General features: G+C 41.8%; 1 protein-coding gene across 10 annotated transcripts in view; it reads left to right on the forward strand.

Annotated features, from left to right (window-relative positions):
* Positions 1 to 17,341, forward strand: part of TXNRD1 (thioredoxin reductase 1) — a 164,689-nt gene that overhangs the window by 115,815 nt on the left and 31,533 nt on the right. For 8 of the 10 annotated variants that reach the window (XM_069099376.1, XM_069099375.1, XM_069099381.1 and 5 more), the window contains 2 exons: positions 9,912 to 10,034; positions 13,073 to 13,145. In XM_069099376.1, coding sequence (XP_068955477.1) covers positions 9,912 to 10,034; positions 13,073 to 13,145 — 196 coding nt within the window. Of the gene's footprint in view, positions 1 to 6,602; positions 6,690 to 6,717; positions 6,907 to 9,911; positions 10,035 to 13,072; positions 13,146 to 17,341 lie in introns of those variants that run through there. The other 2 variants (XM_069099383.1, XM_069099374.1) reach the window with 2 other exon arrangements.

The raw sequence follows: 17,341 nt of genomic DNA on the forward strand, positions 1-17,341 counted from the left end.
AATGTTCTGCCACAGTGTTTTATCCCAGTATTGGTGTGGTCTTAAATAAGATCACAGGGCAAACCATTGATGGGCTGGCTCCTTGGATGGAAGCCACGGGAAGGCTGGAGCTTGTTAGTACTTGTGACTGTCTAGCATGTGGTGATGAATTACCTGACTTGTTTGGGGAAATGCTGCCAAGAGTGTGGGTCATTATGAGAGCAAGAGTCTTGAAGAAACCCAAAGTGGAGATTTAAGTGGTGGTGTTTTTCTTTTTCTCCCTGAGGCATCTCAATGTAGGGGAGCCTATAGAATTTTGCCATCAGATACTTAGAATCTTGAGTAATTTTAACTATTTTATGCATGAAATAGTAAGTAATGATACAACTTTTCAAAAATATCATAGTATATATGAGAAAGTACAGAAAAGTAATGGCCAGACTTGGGGGGAAGGGAGGGAGATCTCTGCTGCCACAAGGACCAGAAACATCGATTGATGCAGTTTTGTTATATTTTACTGTAATTTCTCCAATCTGTGCACAGGCTACTTTAAATATAAATAATTACAAGGAGATTTTATAATTTTATTTTGAAATAAAATTCTCATCATACTATCTTTCTTTTGCCTAATATAAATGCCCCGAGTCAATGGATGCAGCTCGGACCTTTGAGGTATTCTTAAATTTCCTTGTAACTGAAGAATAGTGGCTATTAACAGTATTTCCAGTTTTTGTTTTTAATGTTACTTTTATTTCCAAATATAGGGTATCTGAAAAGTCTTAAAACTACACCAAGGCTTTTGGACACCCTGTATATCCTTCCCCTGGTTCCTTACCGAGTGAGCTAAGTGTCTGTTGTATTATTCAGTAGTTTCAATCATGTCCAATTTTCCATTACCTCATTTGGTGTTTGCTTGACAAAGATCCTGGAGTGGTTTGCCATTTCTTTCTTCATCTCATTTTACAGATGAGGAAACTGAGGCAAACAGGGTGAAGTGACTTGCCCAGGATTACACAGCTAGTAAGTGTCTGAGACTGAATTTGAACTGTTTCGTTATAATTGGGGAGCTGAGTGGTGCAGTGATTAGAGCATCAAGCCTAGAGTCAGGAAGACCTGAGTTAAAATCTAGACTCAGACACTTCCTAGCTGTGTGACTCTAGGCAAGTCACTTAACCCTGTTTGCCTCAGTTTCCTTGTCTGTAAAATGGGATAGAGAAGGAAATGGCAAACCAGTCCAATATCTCTGCCAAGAAAACTCTAAATGGGGTTGCAAAGAGTCGGACACGACTGCAACAACTCAGCAACAGTAGAAATCAAGCAGCAAGCATATGTTGACTAGATAGCCCAGCTAAACTTTGCACTGTTTTAGATGCTAAGGATACAAAAACTAAATTAAAAATCCCTGTCCTCTGGGAGCTTACATCCTTTTGGAAGTTACATACAAAATAATAAGCACATTAAAAAAGAAAGGGAGAGAGAATCCAGAATTTTGTCCTTTCTTGCCTATCAAATCCAACACCTAGGGCAAACGCCTGGCCCATAGTAGGTGCTTAATAAATAAATAAATATTGATTGATTGATTTTGATTCTTCAGTTCATTTCTATAATAAATATGTGGAGAAAGCATTTATTAAATGCTGATCCCGGAAAAGGGACAAGGGCTAGAGGCTCATGAACTGAAATTCTGTAAATGCCACAGCTCTTGATGACATCATTCATGTGTCAGCCCCATGTCCCTTGAGTTGGATATCATTCTTTCTTGAGATTTCAGGCATCTGTCTAGTTGACGCATCCAGGAAGTTGGGGAACTGTTTGGAAGTGACATGCAGCAAGAGGGTGACTTTTAGGCATGGAAGGGCTGCTCAGAACGCAGGTATGCTCCCTAGCCATTGAACGCCCCAGCTATGTCCATTGTTTGGATTTCTTCCTGTGTGACGTATCTTTTTCCCACTTCCCGCTTATTTGGTAACCAGCCTGGCTGCCAGTTACACGCCTCATTTTTTGAGGTTTCCTGATACTCAGGCACTGTCTCAGTGCTAATTAGAGTTATTTAAACAGTTGGCAACTGTCTTCTTCCACACCTGGTGAACCTATCAGGGCACATTTTCCTTTGTTTATTTTATTTTTATAGCTTCCAAATGTTTTCACCTCCCTCTCCAGAGAGCCATCCCTGGCAGAGATACTGAGGCTTACAACTTTCTGCAGTTCTACCTCACTTAAATCCAATCCATACGTGTCAGGACATCACCCTTGTGATGGCTTTGGTCCTCTTCCAAAAATGAAGGATGAACACAACCACAAAGAATGAAGCTCCGAGCTCCTCATACTTCCTTCTAGTCTAGCTTGGGGGAGGATAAGGCAGGGTTGAGGCATGATAACCAGGGAGTAATGTAGTAAGGAGCAGAGATTTATCTCTCTGCTGCAGGTTTCTAATAGTTCTCCCTGCCCAATGACTGCTTAGTAAAGACAAATGACTATTCATAGGTTAAAGTGTTTGAATGATTGGACCGTACTGCCTCCCTTGTGTGTCCTCAGGCTGAGTGTGTGTCTGAGAGCCTCCACCCTCTGAAAAGGCTAAATATCTGTGTGTGTGTGTGTGTGTGTGTGGGGGGGTGATTATCAGCCAGTGACTGGTTATATAGTCAAGGAGGGGGGAGCTGTTTTTCCTTTCAAAATTATCATCTTGCTTGTAATGTGACTTACTTTATTATATAACGTGAATTACATTATTAGCATGTGGTGATAATAGTGCTGGGTCTAGAGTCAGGGAATCTTGGTTAAAACTCTGGCATTGTTGTTTGCTACGTTTGTAACCCTGGGCAAGTCAGTGCTTCTCCCTGAGCCTCAGTAAAATTAAGGGATTGAATTTAGATGACTTTGAAGTTCCCTTGCCATCATCTCTAAATCTTTGATCCTGTGGTTGAGATTAGGTTCCTTCTGGGTGCACAGAATACAATTTTTTCTTTTTAATGTGTAGTTGAAATGTTCGTTTTTCTTCCTGGTTTCGCATCTCCCTTACCACTAGGTGGTGCCACAGTGCATAGAGCAGCACGCCTGGACTCAGGAAGACTCATCTTCCTTGGTTCAAATCTAACCTCCAGCACTTAGTCGATATGTGACCCTGGGTAAGTCACTTGACCCTCTTTGCCTCAGTTTCCTCATCTGTAAAATGAGCTGGAGAAGGAAATGAAAAAAACACTATAGTATCTCTGCCAAGAAAATCCCAAATGAGATTATGAAGAGCCAGACACGACTAAAAATGAACAACAACGAAATTCCTAGTTATTTTCATCTTTGTCTTTCCCATTCATATGCATACCCCTTGAAAGTAGGGGAACGAGTGTTTGCCTTTTTTCCCTATCTCCAGCACTTTCTTGGCTCAATTCATGGTATAGAAAAAGTGCTTAATAAATGCTCATTGGCTGACTCATTTGGTGTGATATTAGTGCATTTCATGGAATGGTCATTGCATTTTAGCTCTAGAACTGGAAGGGACCTCAGAGTCCATCTAGTCATTGTTATTTCAGTCATATTGACTCATTGTGCCCCCATTTGGTGTTTTCTTGGCAGAGATACTAGAGTGGTTTGCCATTTCCTTCTCTGGCTCATTTTACAGTTGAGGAAACGGAGGCAAACAGGGATAAGTGACTTGTCCAGGGTCGCACCAACTAGTGTCAGACCAGATTTGAGCTCAGGAAGATGTCTTCCTGACTCCACTGCATCACCTAGCTGCCCTCAAGGAACCTACCTTCTCATAGAAACGATGAAACCCCAAAGGAGTCAGTTCATCAAATCATAGATTTAGAACTAGAAGACCTTGGAAGTCATGTGGTTCAGTGTTCCTACATGTACACTTTAAAAATCACTAACGTAAAGTCGCAAGGCAATAAATACCAGTGGTAGGATTCAAACCTGCCTCTTCTGACTCTAGATTTGAGCTTCTTTTCATTCTTCTATTCCTGGGCCCAGGTCATTTGAAGTTGAGTTCTGGAGGTGGGTCAGAGGGGAGGTGTAGTGGCAGTCAGCTTGGCTGCCAGCACTTGGTATGGTACCCTATACACAGTACGTTCAATGTTGATTGAATTGGATCGAAATTGAAGTTTATCAGTGCGCCAAGCAGGAAATGGCTGCATGAATTTTTTGAAAGAGAAGATAAGTAGTTGCAGGCTATTGAACTAGGACTTCTTTGACTGGGATGAGTAAGACCTTACTGTAAGGGCAGAGGTAGAAACCTGACCGGATTGAGGGATTAAGAGGAAATGCAAGCAATTTGCATAAATTAATCTGGGGGTTTTGCCTGGAACCAGAAGAGATAACCTCTCTGGGGGAAGGGGAAGTTGGTTGTTTGGGTGTGTACTGGGGTGGGGCAGTTAAATAGGGGACTAAAGCACTTTTTTTTTTTTGGTGGTGGTGGGAGCATGGTTGGAGGTAATGGTAATGGAATTTGAAGATCCGGTATTACAGAGGGGGAGTGAAATCGGATTCTTGAAAAGACTGACAGTGAATCCTTAGCAAAAATCCACGGAAGTGGGAGGAAGAAGGAAGTTCAGAAGGGGCCACAGGCCATAGCCAAGACTGTGGGAGCTCCCACCTTCAGTGAGAAATGTATATGGGGAAATGTTTATATTTGTTGAAGTTCATCAAGGTTGGGTTGAAAAAAGGAAAATTTTAAGAAATGAAGACAGAGAAGGAGAGGGCAGTAGTTTTTTGGTCAGTGTCTGCTTAAAAAAATAACTTTCTTGCTAAGTTTTATTTGAACTTCATTGATCTATGCAGCCATTCAAATACTGGAACAGAAATCAAAGAGACAGTGTAGATATGATTTTTAAAAAGTTATTTGCTATTTTATTTTTCCCCAGTTACATGTAAAAAGTTTTTAATGTTCCTTTTTAAAACTTTGAGCTCCAAATTTTCTACCTTCCTCTCTCCCTACCCTCATGTGTAGTCATGCAAAACATATTTCCATATTGCTAATGTGAAAGAAAACAGACAAAAAAACTTAAGGAAAAAAAAAACAAGTAAAAGTATGCTTTAGTCTATATTCAGACACCATCAGTTCTTTGTCTGGAAGGTATTTTTCATCCTAGGCCCTTCAGAGTGGTCTTGGATCATTGCATTGCTGAGGACAGCTAAGTCACTCACAGCTGATTGCTGTTACATTGCACACAGTACATTTCACTCTGCATCAGTTCCTGTAAGTCCTTCCAGGTTTCTCTGAGAGCATCCTGCTTGTTTACTTCTTCTTCTTTTTAAAGCAATTGGGGTTAAGTAACTTGCTTTAGCCAGACTCAGGTGATGGAAGGTGTGATCCCATTTGATAGAAGAAAATTTGACTTGGAAATAGAATATGTCCCAAGTGGTAATGGATGAGCTGTTTGTGGGCTGGGGCAGTGATTTACATAGGTCTGGTGTGGGTCAATTTGCATGCATGGAGCAGAGTTTTGATTTGTCAAGCCTCTTGGAGGAAGTTCCTAGCTCTTGGTTACTGAGGATGAAGCATGGTAATCAATCAGTTGAGCAAGTATTTCTTTCATGCCAGCTAGAATAGCTTCCTAGGGTTTATTTATTGAGCTCCTACTATGTGCCAATCTCTGTGCTAAATGCTGAGGACTCAAAGGCAGGAGAAGGTCTCTGCCTTCAAGGAGCTCATAGTCTAAAGGACATATATTAAGTGCCTACTGGGTGCCCGGCTGGGTGCTAAGGAACCAGAGACAAACAAATCGAGGTCCCTGATCTGGGATGCTTCTGATCTGTCTTCCCAGCTGCTCAGCCTGTGGTCCACCACCTGACTTTCTGTTGCCCTTGAGCTGTCTTGGGAAGAAGCTTTGATGTGGGGCTGGGCCATTCTCCATTCCTTGTTGCTATTTGCCCTTGAGAAAGAACGTTAAATACTGTTTTTGTGGGACTTCCCTGTTAGTTGTAGTCAGCATGACCAGGCATATCCCCAGGAGGCGTTTTATAGCTGGACTTAGGGGAGGTTTCACACTGTGGGGTGGTGATAACAGTTTTCTTCAATCTCTTAGTCAGAATGACTGGGCTTCTGGGGCATAAATGTAATGGCTTCGTGATCATACTTAAAATCTTTCTTCCTGGGAGGGTGGGAAGGAGGGAGGATGGTGTACAGACAGCGCCACGAGTACAGCTTTGTTGGTGTGTCTGTGTTTGCCAGACACAGGATGTCTTTTGGTTTTCCTAAGTTATGTATTTTAAAAACTACTGTTTCCCCTTCATGCTCATTCATAACACATTAACTGGCTGTGCTAAGTTGAGATTCCTGCTGTCCAGCCCAGTGAGTGGTATGAGATGGGAGGTTCCTTGAACTAGGGATAGCAGCCATCTGGTCCAGACCTCTTGTACAGATGAGTAAACTGAGGCTCAGGGGAGATAATAGGGTCATTGACCCTGAGCTGGAAAGGGCCTTGAAGGGCAGATTAGCTCTGCTCCCTTTTTATTTTACATTCACAGAAACTGAGACCCAGGGAAGATGTGGTTTGCCCAGGGTCACAAACATGGTGGCGTCTGACTTCAGAGCCCAGGGCTCTTTCCCATTGTACCCCACTGCCTCCCATGTTGCCAGCCTTCAATACTGAATTCTCTTTTCCTTCCACAGTGCCTTGTTTTGAAGGCGGCGCATCAGCCATAATGCCCTTTGGCTATTGGTTGTGCTTACCCACCTTTGACTTCACCCCTGCCAGTTTTTCCTGTGTCTGGTACGATCATTGCTGGGTCCCTGGTGCTTTTATGTTGTCCCCTGAACAGCCCCCACCGATGTCCTCAAGAAGGAGACAGAGGCGCTGCCCCAGGGCTATCCTTCCTCCCCAAGCTGCCCCCCGGGTACTGTCCATACCCCAGCCCCCTCCTGCTGATCCCAGCTTCTGTTTGCCTCCCCCTACATCTGGTAGCAGGAGAACCATTCAGCCTGAGCCGGTAAGTGGAGGGGCTATCCTTTCCTCCTTGTCCTCCTTCCCTCTGGTCCCCTTTCTCTTTCCATAGGCCTATCAGCACAGTCCTAGAAAGGACCTTAAGAATCATCTCATTCAACACCCTCCTTTAACACAGGAGGAAACTGAGGGCCAGGAAAATTAGAGTCTTGATTCGAACCCGGGTTTTCTGCCTCCAATTCCAGAGTTCTTTCCTTGTCTTCATTGCCTTTTACAGTAAAGTCATCTAATTTTCCATGACAATACAATATTTTCTTTTACAACAAAGAAACGCAGATGAAAAATTTTGTACAACCCAGTGCCACCCCACATTCCTCTAGAGTCTGAGTTGTAAAGGGCAGGCTCTTAAATTAGATTACATCCCGAAAGCCGTTTTCACCAGCTAGGGTGAAATGGGGCCAAATGCGGATAAGAATTACTGAGTGATTTCTTCTGAGCTCCCCCATTTAATTAAAACGGTAATTCTTTAGGACTGGAAACCTTAATATGCAAAGAATATGGATTTGCCCATCTTAAATCTAATACAAAGGACTTAACGGGGCATAGAAGCAAAAGAAACCCACTTTGGAAATTGCCTCTGTCAAAATAGATTGCAGCAGCCTCTGTCTAGAATATTAACCCCCAGGAAAGGTGAAATGTAAATGGTTTGTGCTGATGTTTCTGCCTTTTTCTTTCTTTCTTTTTTTTTTTGCTTTACCATAAAGGACCTGTAATGAGTCCTAAAAATAGTGTCTGAAAATCTTTCAATAGTATAGTCATAGTACTTGGCACCCTACCTTTGCTCTGGTGGGGCTCACCTGGTTCCCTGCCTTCCCTAGCTCAGCCTTCCATTCCATGCGGCCTCAGCCCACCGTTGGCTGCCTTCTGCCCAGAGGATCTTTCCTGGACTCAACTCAGGGCAAACATGGGTCCTTTTAACAACCTATTAAATTAAAAGGGCTCTAGGAAGAAAGCATTTGTCTTTATGCCTGCTATTGTGATATTTCCATAGTCTCAGTCTGGTTTTTTTTTTTTTAACATAAATGAATGTTTTTTTGAAGATTTTATGCCAAATTTTTTATGTCAATTTTACCATTTTTATTATATTAATTTTATATCAATTTTTCATGTCAGTTTTTTTTATATCCATGTCAGTTTCCGGTAGTTCTCCCTTTCCCCACATTAGTCCCTTCCATTGTAACAGAGATGTTCACTTATGCAGTTAGGCCATGTCTGACTGTGTATGCCTTATTCCATACCTGTGGTCCACCACTGGTTTCAAGTCAGTCAAAGGGCTGCACTTGAGGACCTAGAGGGCTGCATGTGTCCTCAAGGCCGCAGGTCCCCCACCCTGTGTAGAATCTAGCAGCTGACATTTTACAGTGTTTTAAGGTTCGAATGATGCCTTTATAGTATCTCACTTAATCCTTGCAACAACCCAGTGTGGTAGGTACTACTGTTGTCTATACTTTATAAATGAGGACTTGAACTCAGAGAGTTTCTCAGGATCTTCACGGGTAGGAAGTGTTAGCAGGCATTTGAACCCAGGTTTTTCTTTGTTTTTCCAAGTCTTGCATTCTGTCTTCCAGAGTTTGGTCTGGAGCTTTGAGTTCAAGGGACCTTTTGGTCTTGGAGAAATTCTTGGTGTAAGAAAAGTCTTTTCAGTGCTAGTGGGGAATTTTTTAAAAAAGCCCCAAATGTATTGGTTTCTTGTTTTTTGCATCCCTTTCCTCTGCCCTGCCTAGAGAGGCATCCCCTTTTTTTTTTTCTTTTTTTGCTTTTTGGAGGGGGGGAAGGTAGGGCAATTAGGATTAAGTGACTTGCCCAAGGTCACCCAGCTAGTTTTGTGTTAAGTGTCTGAGGCTGGATTTGAACTCAGGTCCTCCTGACTTCAGGGCCAGTGTTCCTGCACCACCTAGCCTCCCTGAGGCATCCCTCTGTAAGCAGTGATGTGCTGGAAAATGTTTAACCACCAGCTCTCTGGGGGGGTGGGGGGGTGGGAAATGCATACTTGACACTTTTAAATTTAATCTGCTTTAACATTTTATCTGTCCTTTTTATAAATTTAGAAAGCAAGAAAAACAATGAATCAAGCCCAAGGGAGATAAATGCTCCCCCTGAAAGTTTCAGCAATTGACTTGGCTCTCACAATCTGGCTTTCAAGCAGGTTTGAGTTGGCTCCAACCTGTAAGATAGAATTTTTTTTAAATGGGGCAGCAAAAGCATTTAAAGAAAACTAACCAATATATCAACCAAATCTGACCATGTATGACTTATTCTGCACCCATAGACCCCCACCTCTACAAAGAAGAGCGGGGAAGCGCATTTCCTTCTCTTGTCTTTGGGAAGGAGCTTGGTGATGATAATTTTACAGTGGAATGGTGTTTGTGTTCTATTCTCTACTTTTCTTATACTTTGCTGTGTATTCCCAAATCTGCTTATTTCACATTCTATAAATTCATCTCAGCTTTACTTTTTTGACAACTTTTTGTTTGTTTGTCTTTTGCTTTTTGGAGGGGGGAAGGCAGGGCAATTGGGGTTAATTGACTGCCCAAGTCACATGGCCAGTAAGTGTTAAGGGTCTGAGGCTAGATTTGAACTGAGGCCCTCCTGACTCCAGGGCCGGTGCTCTATTCACTGCACCACCTAGCTGCCTCTTTTTGGACAACTTTTGTGCAGCTTATGATCTTAGAAAGTCGTCTGGGGCACAGAGAGGGTAAGTTACCCAGAGTCACACAGCCAGCATGGGTAGGGGGCAGAATTTGAACTCGGGTCTTCATGAAACCAAGCTCACCTCTCTATCCACTATGCAATATTGCCTTTCCACTAAGGGTCAGTGGAATATTTAAAGCTCTTAGAAGTAAGAAAACTCTTTACAAGAAGAACACATTGAGTAATTTTGTTCACTTGTGGTGACTTTTGGTCACTTATTCCAAATGGTGGGTTTCCTGGAGTCCCTGGCGAGTGGGTTGCTTTGGAGTGAAACATTTCCCTTTTTATTTTTTCCTTCAGGTTAGTAAGGAAGACACACCTCAAAATCTCTGCAGAATGAATGGGTCAGATGAGACCCCCGAGTCCTACGACTATGACCTCATTATCATTGGAGGGGGTTCTGGAGGCCTGGCTGCTTCCAAGGTACATGCATTTGGAGTGACTTTCCTAATCCACCAGCAAATGGGTCATCTGTTGGTGAAAGAGATGATGGGAGGAGTCTTAGAGACCATCATACAGAAGAGGAACCTGAGTCCCAGAAAATTAGTAAACAAAAACAAAAACCCCAAACTCATCCAAGATTATAGGACCAGAGATTCAGAGCTCCAAGGAACCTCAAAAGCCTTCTTGTCCATTCACTTCATATTTTGTGAGGAAACTGAGGCAGGCTCTTTACATCATTTAGATTTCCACCAGGGGATGTTCAAATATGTAAAACTGCTGGGGACCAGGAAGAAAGAAATCTCCATGTGTAACTGAGCTATTGCTCTGGAAGCCGTATTTCCAGTTTAGGGGCAATATTGATGGAGATACTGCTGACCCTACTACTTCTTTCCCTTCTCTGTTTGATCAGTCAACAAGCATTAATCAGTATTCACTACTGCTTAGATAACACTTTTCATGATTATCTCATTTAATCTTTGGGGAGGTATGTGCTAGTCTTATACTTGTTTTACAGGTGAATATACTAAGGGTAGCTAGGCAGCTGCCAGAGTGTACAGAGTGCTGGGCTTGGAGTTGGGAAGACTCATTTTCCTGAGTTCAAATCTGTCCTCAGGCACTTATTAGCTGTGTGACCCTGGGCTAGTCACTTTACCCTGTTTGCCTCAGTTTCCTCATATGTAAAATGAGTTGGAGAAGGAAATGATGGCGAACCACTCCAGTATCTTTGCCCAAGAAAACTCCAAGAGTTGGACACAACTGGAAATAACTGAACAGCAAATACTGAGGTTGAGAAAGACTTGTCCAGGGACTTAAACTTGGATCTTCCTGACTCTAAAACTAGCACTCTAAGCAGTCTTCCGCCCATCTACCATTTTTCAAGCTCACACTAAGGGCTGGGGCTACAGAGACAAAATGAGATAGTCTCTGTCCTCAGGGAGATTATCTGCTAATAGGAGAGGCCACTTGAATGCACGAAGTCTAGACAAAATATTGCTATAAGGTAAATGGGAGGGGCGAGCCCTGGCAGCTGGGGGAACAAGGCCTTTTGTAGTTTTAATCAGTAAACTTTTATTAATTACCTACTGTGTGATGTGCCTCAAAGGAAATCAGGTAGAGGTGATGGAGGGGGTGTTTCCTCATGTCCTATGTGGGAGAGGAAAGATCCATCTTTTTTTTTTCTTTTTTTTCTTTTTGGAGGGCAATTGGGGTTAAGTGACTTGCCCAAAGTCACACAGCTAGTAAGTGTGTCAAGCATCTGAGGCTGGATTTGAACTCAGGTCCTCCTGACTCCAGGGCCGGTACTCTATTCACTGCGACACCTAGCCGACCCAAGATGCATCTTCTCAATCATTCATTAGAAAGATTTTTCCACCCTGAATCACCCCATTCGAGCAGCCAAAGGCTCCAGGCAATTGACATCCAACAGCTATTCTCCTGCGAGTCTCCCATGAGGAGCTAGAAGAGGCAAATGAGATTATTCAGGGAAATTTAGAAGTGGAGGGGCCCAGCCTGAAGGTAGTGGCTGAGTGTGTCACTGCTGCTCTGTCCAAGGGCCCAAGTGAAGGTGAGCTTGTACATTGGAGGAGGGCTTGAGGTTCACAGTCTCGGACCATCTGCCATAACATCTGCCGGACACAAATTGAAGCGGTGGTCAGGGAGGGAAGATTAAATGAAACCAAGACAGGCAAAAACATTTCTCTTTTGTTTTAAAGTTAAGATGTAGGTGCCCATTACCCTGCTAACACCAGGTCAGGGGCTAAAATTGATAAATATGTATTGTGTCTCTGTATGCACCTAGCACTGTGCTGGGTGCTGGGCATGCAGAGTCAAAAATGGATAAATGAACGAATAAGAATTTATTAAGTACCTGCTATCTCCCTACCGATGTAGAGCAGATAATTGTTTCACACAAAACTTTACAGCTGGCTAGTTCATTGAGAGGGAGGGTAGGTGATTTGCCCAGGGTCACACAGCCATGAGTCATACTCAGACTCAGAACCGCAGCCGGGTGTCTTCCTGATTTCAAGACCAGCCCTTCTTTCTCCTTGCTGCCGGGCTTCCTCTTCCATAGAGATTATTTTCAATGCAGAGGTAAAGGTTCCACTGAAGAATAAACCTATTGAGAAACACAGCAGATTCTTGAGGTTCATTGGAAAGGATCCTGGTTCAGGAGTCAGGGCCTCTGGGTTCAAATCCTACCTCTGATGTCTGTTACTGTTACTTGGGCAAATCATCGGCCTCCTGGGCCCAAAGAGGTTGAACTCTGAATTTGGAGGTCCCTTTAAACTTTTTTTTTTTTTTTTTGCCATTTGGAGGGCAATTGGGGTTAAGTAACTTGCCCAAGGTTACACGGCTAGTTTTTTTTGTGTGGGTGTTAAGTGTCTGAGGCTGGAACCGAACTTGGGTCCTCCTGACTCTGGGGCCGGCGCTTTTACTCACGGTGCCACCTAGCCACCCTCTTTTAAACTCTTAATTTATGATCCTATGACTTGGAGACATTATAGGATAGGACAGACCACACTTGAGAAGTAGCCTTTACAGAAAGGATGCTGTTTGACAGTTTTGTAAGAAAAACGTCCCATTCAGCCTTAACTAAATGTGGTTTATTTGTTGGATATGGCCACTTCAATTTCTGATTTCTTTATAGAGAATGCATAGAAACAAAGGCTCTTGGAAATTAGCATATCTATTGTTCTTGGTCACTTAATTTTTTAGAAATGGCCTGACCTTTTCCTGTTATTGCTTAATTATTAAGTGGAGTGCCCAGGATGTCTGACTTAGGCAATAATTTTCTAGGGTGAAATTTCATTGCACATTTTAAGACTGTCCCCCGAGTATCTCTCTATATCTTTTCATTTTCATCTCAGTTATGGTAATGACCTTGGCATCAGAAGTTTTCCTGGGATTCATAACTGGTCATGCTTCAGTCATTATGGCTTAATGAAGAACAACACGGCTCTTTTAACTACAAGACACTTTCGTTTTTGGATATTAATTTTATTAAATTTGTTCCCCAGGAGGCAGCCAAATATGGCAAGAAGGTCATGGTGTTGGATTTTGTCACTCCAACTCCTCTTGGAAATAGATGGGGTAAGTTTTTCTTGATATCTCAGATGCAAATCTGCAAGAATGAAGTTTTTTTTTAATTTTATTTTTGTAAGGTATGAAGTCATTTTTTTAATGAAATCCATTAATGAAATTAGGCAGACACTGGTCTGGTCTAGCACTTGGGCCAAACTGAATTGGGTTGGAGTTTTTCATTGGCGTTCAATTTTATTAAGTACTGCCAACTTGGGTTTTGCTGGCTTGGAATATCAATGAATGTGTTGCCACAAGCAAGCCTCTGACTGTGGGTCAAGCCTTTGGGGCAAGTTGGTTTACCCCAAGAGTTGGGCGAGGCCTCCATGATCTTGCTTCAGATCTCTCTTCCCTTATTCCAGTTACAAAAGCAGAAACCTGAATTAATATCCTCTCTTCATCTGGTTCCCATAAAACCAGCGTCCCCATTGCCAAGGTCATTACAGCCCATCAACTTCTCTGCTGGCATTCTCATCAAAGAGGCCAGTTACTGTCCCTTGGCATTTGAAGAAAAAGTTTTATTCATGCCTTTGTTTTTTGCCTTGTGGTCAGCTCTGGCTATGTCCCTTCTCCCACCATGATCCAATGGAGAGGATTTCTTTCTCTTTTTAAAATGTTAGCTCTTTATTAATAGTAATATGGCATATATACATGTATATTTAGCTATCTACACACATGTAAAAGCACATATGTATATATATGTGTGGGCATATATATTTTCACATGCAATGTACATGCACACACATGCACACACACAAAGATATCAGCTACTGGTATAAAGCTTCACTTTTTGGATGTAAATAGACTCCCAGATATTTATGCATAGTGTAGTTATTTTGAATGTTTCTTTTTTGGAAAAAAAAGTTATTTTCTTAACACTTCTTTTTAAAAAATTATGAATTCCAAGTTCTTTCCCTTCCTCAGGCCCTCCCCCACCTACTGAGAAGGCAAACAATATGACATTAACACTGTGTGTGAAATCATGCAGAACATGCTTCCATATTAGCCTTGTCACCAAAAAAGCCAGAAAAATAGAAAGTGAAAAAATTATACTTGAGTTTTTGTACTCAGAGTTCATCACTTCTCTCTCTGGGGGGGGTCTTGAATACCATTTTTCATCATGAGTCCTTTGGGAGAGGGTTTCTTTAGTAAAATCAACCAGTTAAACAAAACCAACACTCATCTGGCAACATTGCGACGTTATGCCCTTTGCCTTTCTATCAGGAGGAAGGAAATGCTTCAGCAGTATGTCTTCTCCAGAGACAAGATCAGTTATTACAATTTTTCATCATTTAGTCTAATGCCATTTTGCCCTTACTTAGAGCCCTCCTGGTAAGAGTGCTAATACAGAGGGGCTGCTCTTTTCATCACAGTAACTTTGTAAACCAATAAAGTGGCAGACGTGGTGTTCTACACATCTTTTTTTTTTTTGCCTTTTGGAGGGCAATTGGGGTTAAGTAACTTGCCCAAGGTTACACGGCTAGTTTTTTTGTGTGTGAGTATTAAGTGTCTGAGGCTGGAACTGAACTCGGGTCCTCCTGACTCTGGGGCTGACGCTTTACTCACTGTGCCACCTAGCCACCCCTCTACACATCTTAAGGAACCCTGGATTTGTAGTCGGAGAAGCTGGGTTTAAATCCCTGTTCTTCCCATTCCTACCCATGTGTCCTTGGACTAAATCTCTCTGTGCTTAAATTTCCTTATCTATTAAATAATAGGGTTGAACTCAGTGACCTCAGAGATTGTTTTAACTCTCACACTATGATCTGAGATATTTCAAGATTTGTTCTTTGATAAATTGGAAACTTAAGTCTCTGACATCTGTCTCTCTCCCTAAATTAACTTCAAGGTCCTGGGGCATAGGACAATTAGAGGAAGTTGGGGACTAGTGGATAGCTTGGTGGGCTTGGAATCAAGAAGACCTGATTCCAACTGTGTGATCTTTGACATTTGTCCCTTAACCTCAGTCTGTTTCCTAATCTGCAAAAAGGGAATAACAATAACACCTACCTCTCAGGATTATTGTGAGGACCATATGGAAAAATATTTGTTGAGCCTTTTGCAAACCTTAAAGCACTATTTAAATATCACTTACTATTATTATTGTTAAAATTATACTAGAGAGAGAAAGATAATATAAATGAAAAGGACACTGAAAGCCACATATGCCATCACTGTAATGACCTTGCTTCTAGAGAAGCATTGAGAAAATGAACTTCTTTTGGGTCTGGGGTTCTTAAATTGAGTTCTATGAACTTTATTTTATATTATTTTTTTAATATTTTGGTTAACTTTATTTTGCTATAATTTTAAAAATTATATAAAGTTAAAATATAATAAAGTTTCCTTTATGCACTTACATATTTTATGCATTTGAAAGCATGATTCTGAGAAGGGGTTTATCCTTGACCACTCTGCCAAAGGGGTCCAGAACCCCAAACAGGTTAAGAACCCCAGCTTTGAGTAAAGAGGTGAAGGGTGATGGGTACAGGGTGCAATGTTTCATGTGCTGTCAAATAGAATGCCCATTAATTTTGTTGGGCTGTTTTAATTTGTTACAAGGGAAGGTTCATTAGATGGAGTAGGAAGGATGGTGTGTCTGGTATTGATGGAAATAACTGATGTAAAAATAAAGACATTAATAAAAAAAAAACATTTAAAAATTAACCAAAAAATGGTAGGCAAATTTGAAGGCTCTCTAACCCTAGTGATTTCATCCATAAAAACAGGGATATTTTTTTCCTTCCCTGCCTTAAAAGTTTATTATGAGGATCAAATGAGATTATGTTCATGAAAGCCTTTTCAGAACTAAAACATGTTATTACTACCACCTCAGATTGGAAGGGATTAAAAGATCTGCCCAAGGTTGTGTGGCAGGTAAGTGGTAGGGATGGGGTTGAACTGTGGATACTTACCATCTCTCCCCAAACCCAGTCCATTATTCTTTGTGGCGAAGAGAAATTACCAGGATTCTTTAGCAGATTGGCCAGTAGATGAAAAAGGGGTCAGCGTTAAGGGAATGGAATGATAGATTTGGCCAGTGGGCTTTCCCGGACCACCCTGAACTCGAAGAAGAGACGTTTAATCATAACACATTTCATTCTCGATGGGGAAATAGACTTAGCTTAATTAGCTTTCAGCCTGCTGTGGTAGATAGGGGCTTTATATCTTTAATCACGAACAACATTTATGGGGAGGAAGCCAATTCCGTTTTTCATGCTTCCATAATTGCAAATGTGGGGAAACTCAGTGACTTTCCTCTCTTGGGGTAGCTCCTTCTCTTGGCCTCTTGTATCATACCCTGTGGTTTGCTTCACTCTGGTGGTTAATGAGGGGGCATGACATCCAGGCTTGGGTTTTTCCTTCTCAGGAAGATGGATTTTTGTTTTATCTGAATGTTGCTGGGAGGGCCACACTCCCATCTCTGCTTGCTTTTTAATGGTTTGCCCTTGCACCGATCATTTTCCTGAGCCTCAGTTTCCTGTTCTGTGAAATGAAGGGGATCAGACCAGATGGGCCCTGAGGTCCCTTCCAGCTCTCATTCTGGAATATTTCTATGATTGTAATTTTTTTACCCACTGGGCAGGATTAGGGAGGATTCACTGACCCATCATGACCTGAATTCTCTCCAGATCTCCATGTGATACATGTGATCCCCATCTGATACATGAGGATAATTTACATTTCTTTTTTCAAGCTTGTTTTCCTTTCTGAAAAACAAGGGTGGGCAGGCAGAGATATGAGCAGTAGCAGCCTCAGAAGAAATGCCTAAAGATAAGGAAGAGAAGATGGATCAATCCACTAAGTATTTATCAAATCCCTCCCAAATTCCAGGCAATCTCTCATGACCATAAGCTGCAGAGCAGGTGGCAGTCTACTTTGGTGAAGGGAGGTTACGAACTGGGAGTGCCTTACAGTGATGAAATCACAAAATAAAAATGCTAGGCACTTGAGCCTACAATAAGACCGACCCTGCCCTCAGGGAGCTTACATTCAATGAGGATCAACTTTGTGATTTCCATTGTCTTTAAATTGTCACAGACATAATTATAGAGCTACATATATCTCTAATTATATATGTATATAATTAGATAAATAAATATAACATAAATAAAGTAGAATGTATACTCCTTGAGGACAGGGACTTGCATTTTTGTCTTTTTTCCTCAGGACCTAAGCCAGTGGCTGGCACATAGTAGGTGCTTGTT

The sequence above is a fragment of the Petaurus breviceps genome, unplaced genomic scaffold (assembly GCF_028583685.1).
Source record: "Petaurus breviceps papuanus isolate PSGF00001 unplaced genomic scaffold, PetGlider_PUasm1.0 379, whole genome shotgun sequence".
NCBI classification, from domain to species: domain Eukaryota; kingdom Metazoa; phylum Chordata; class Mammalia; order Diprotodontia; family Petauridae; genus Petaurus; species Petaurus breviceps.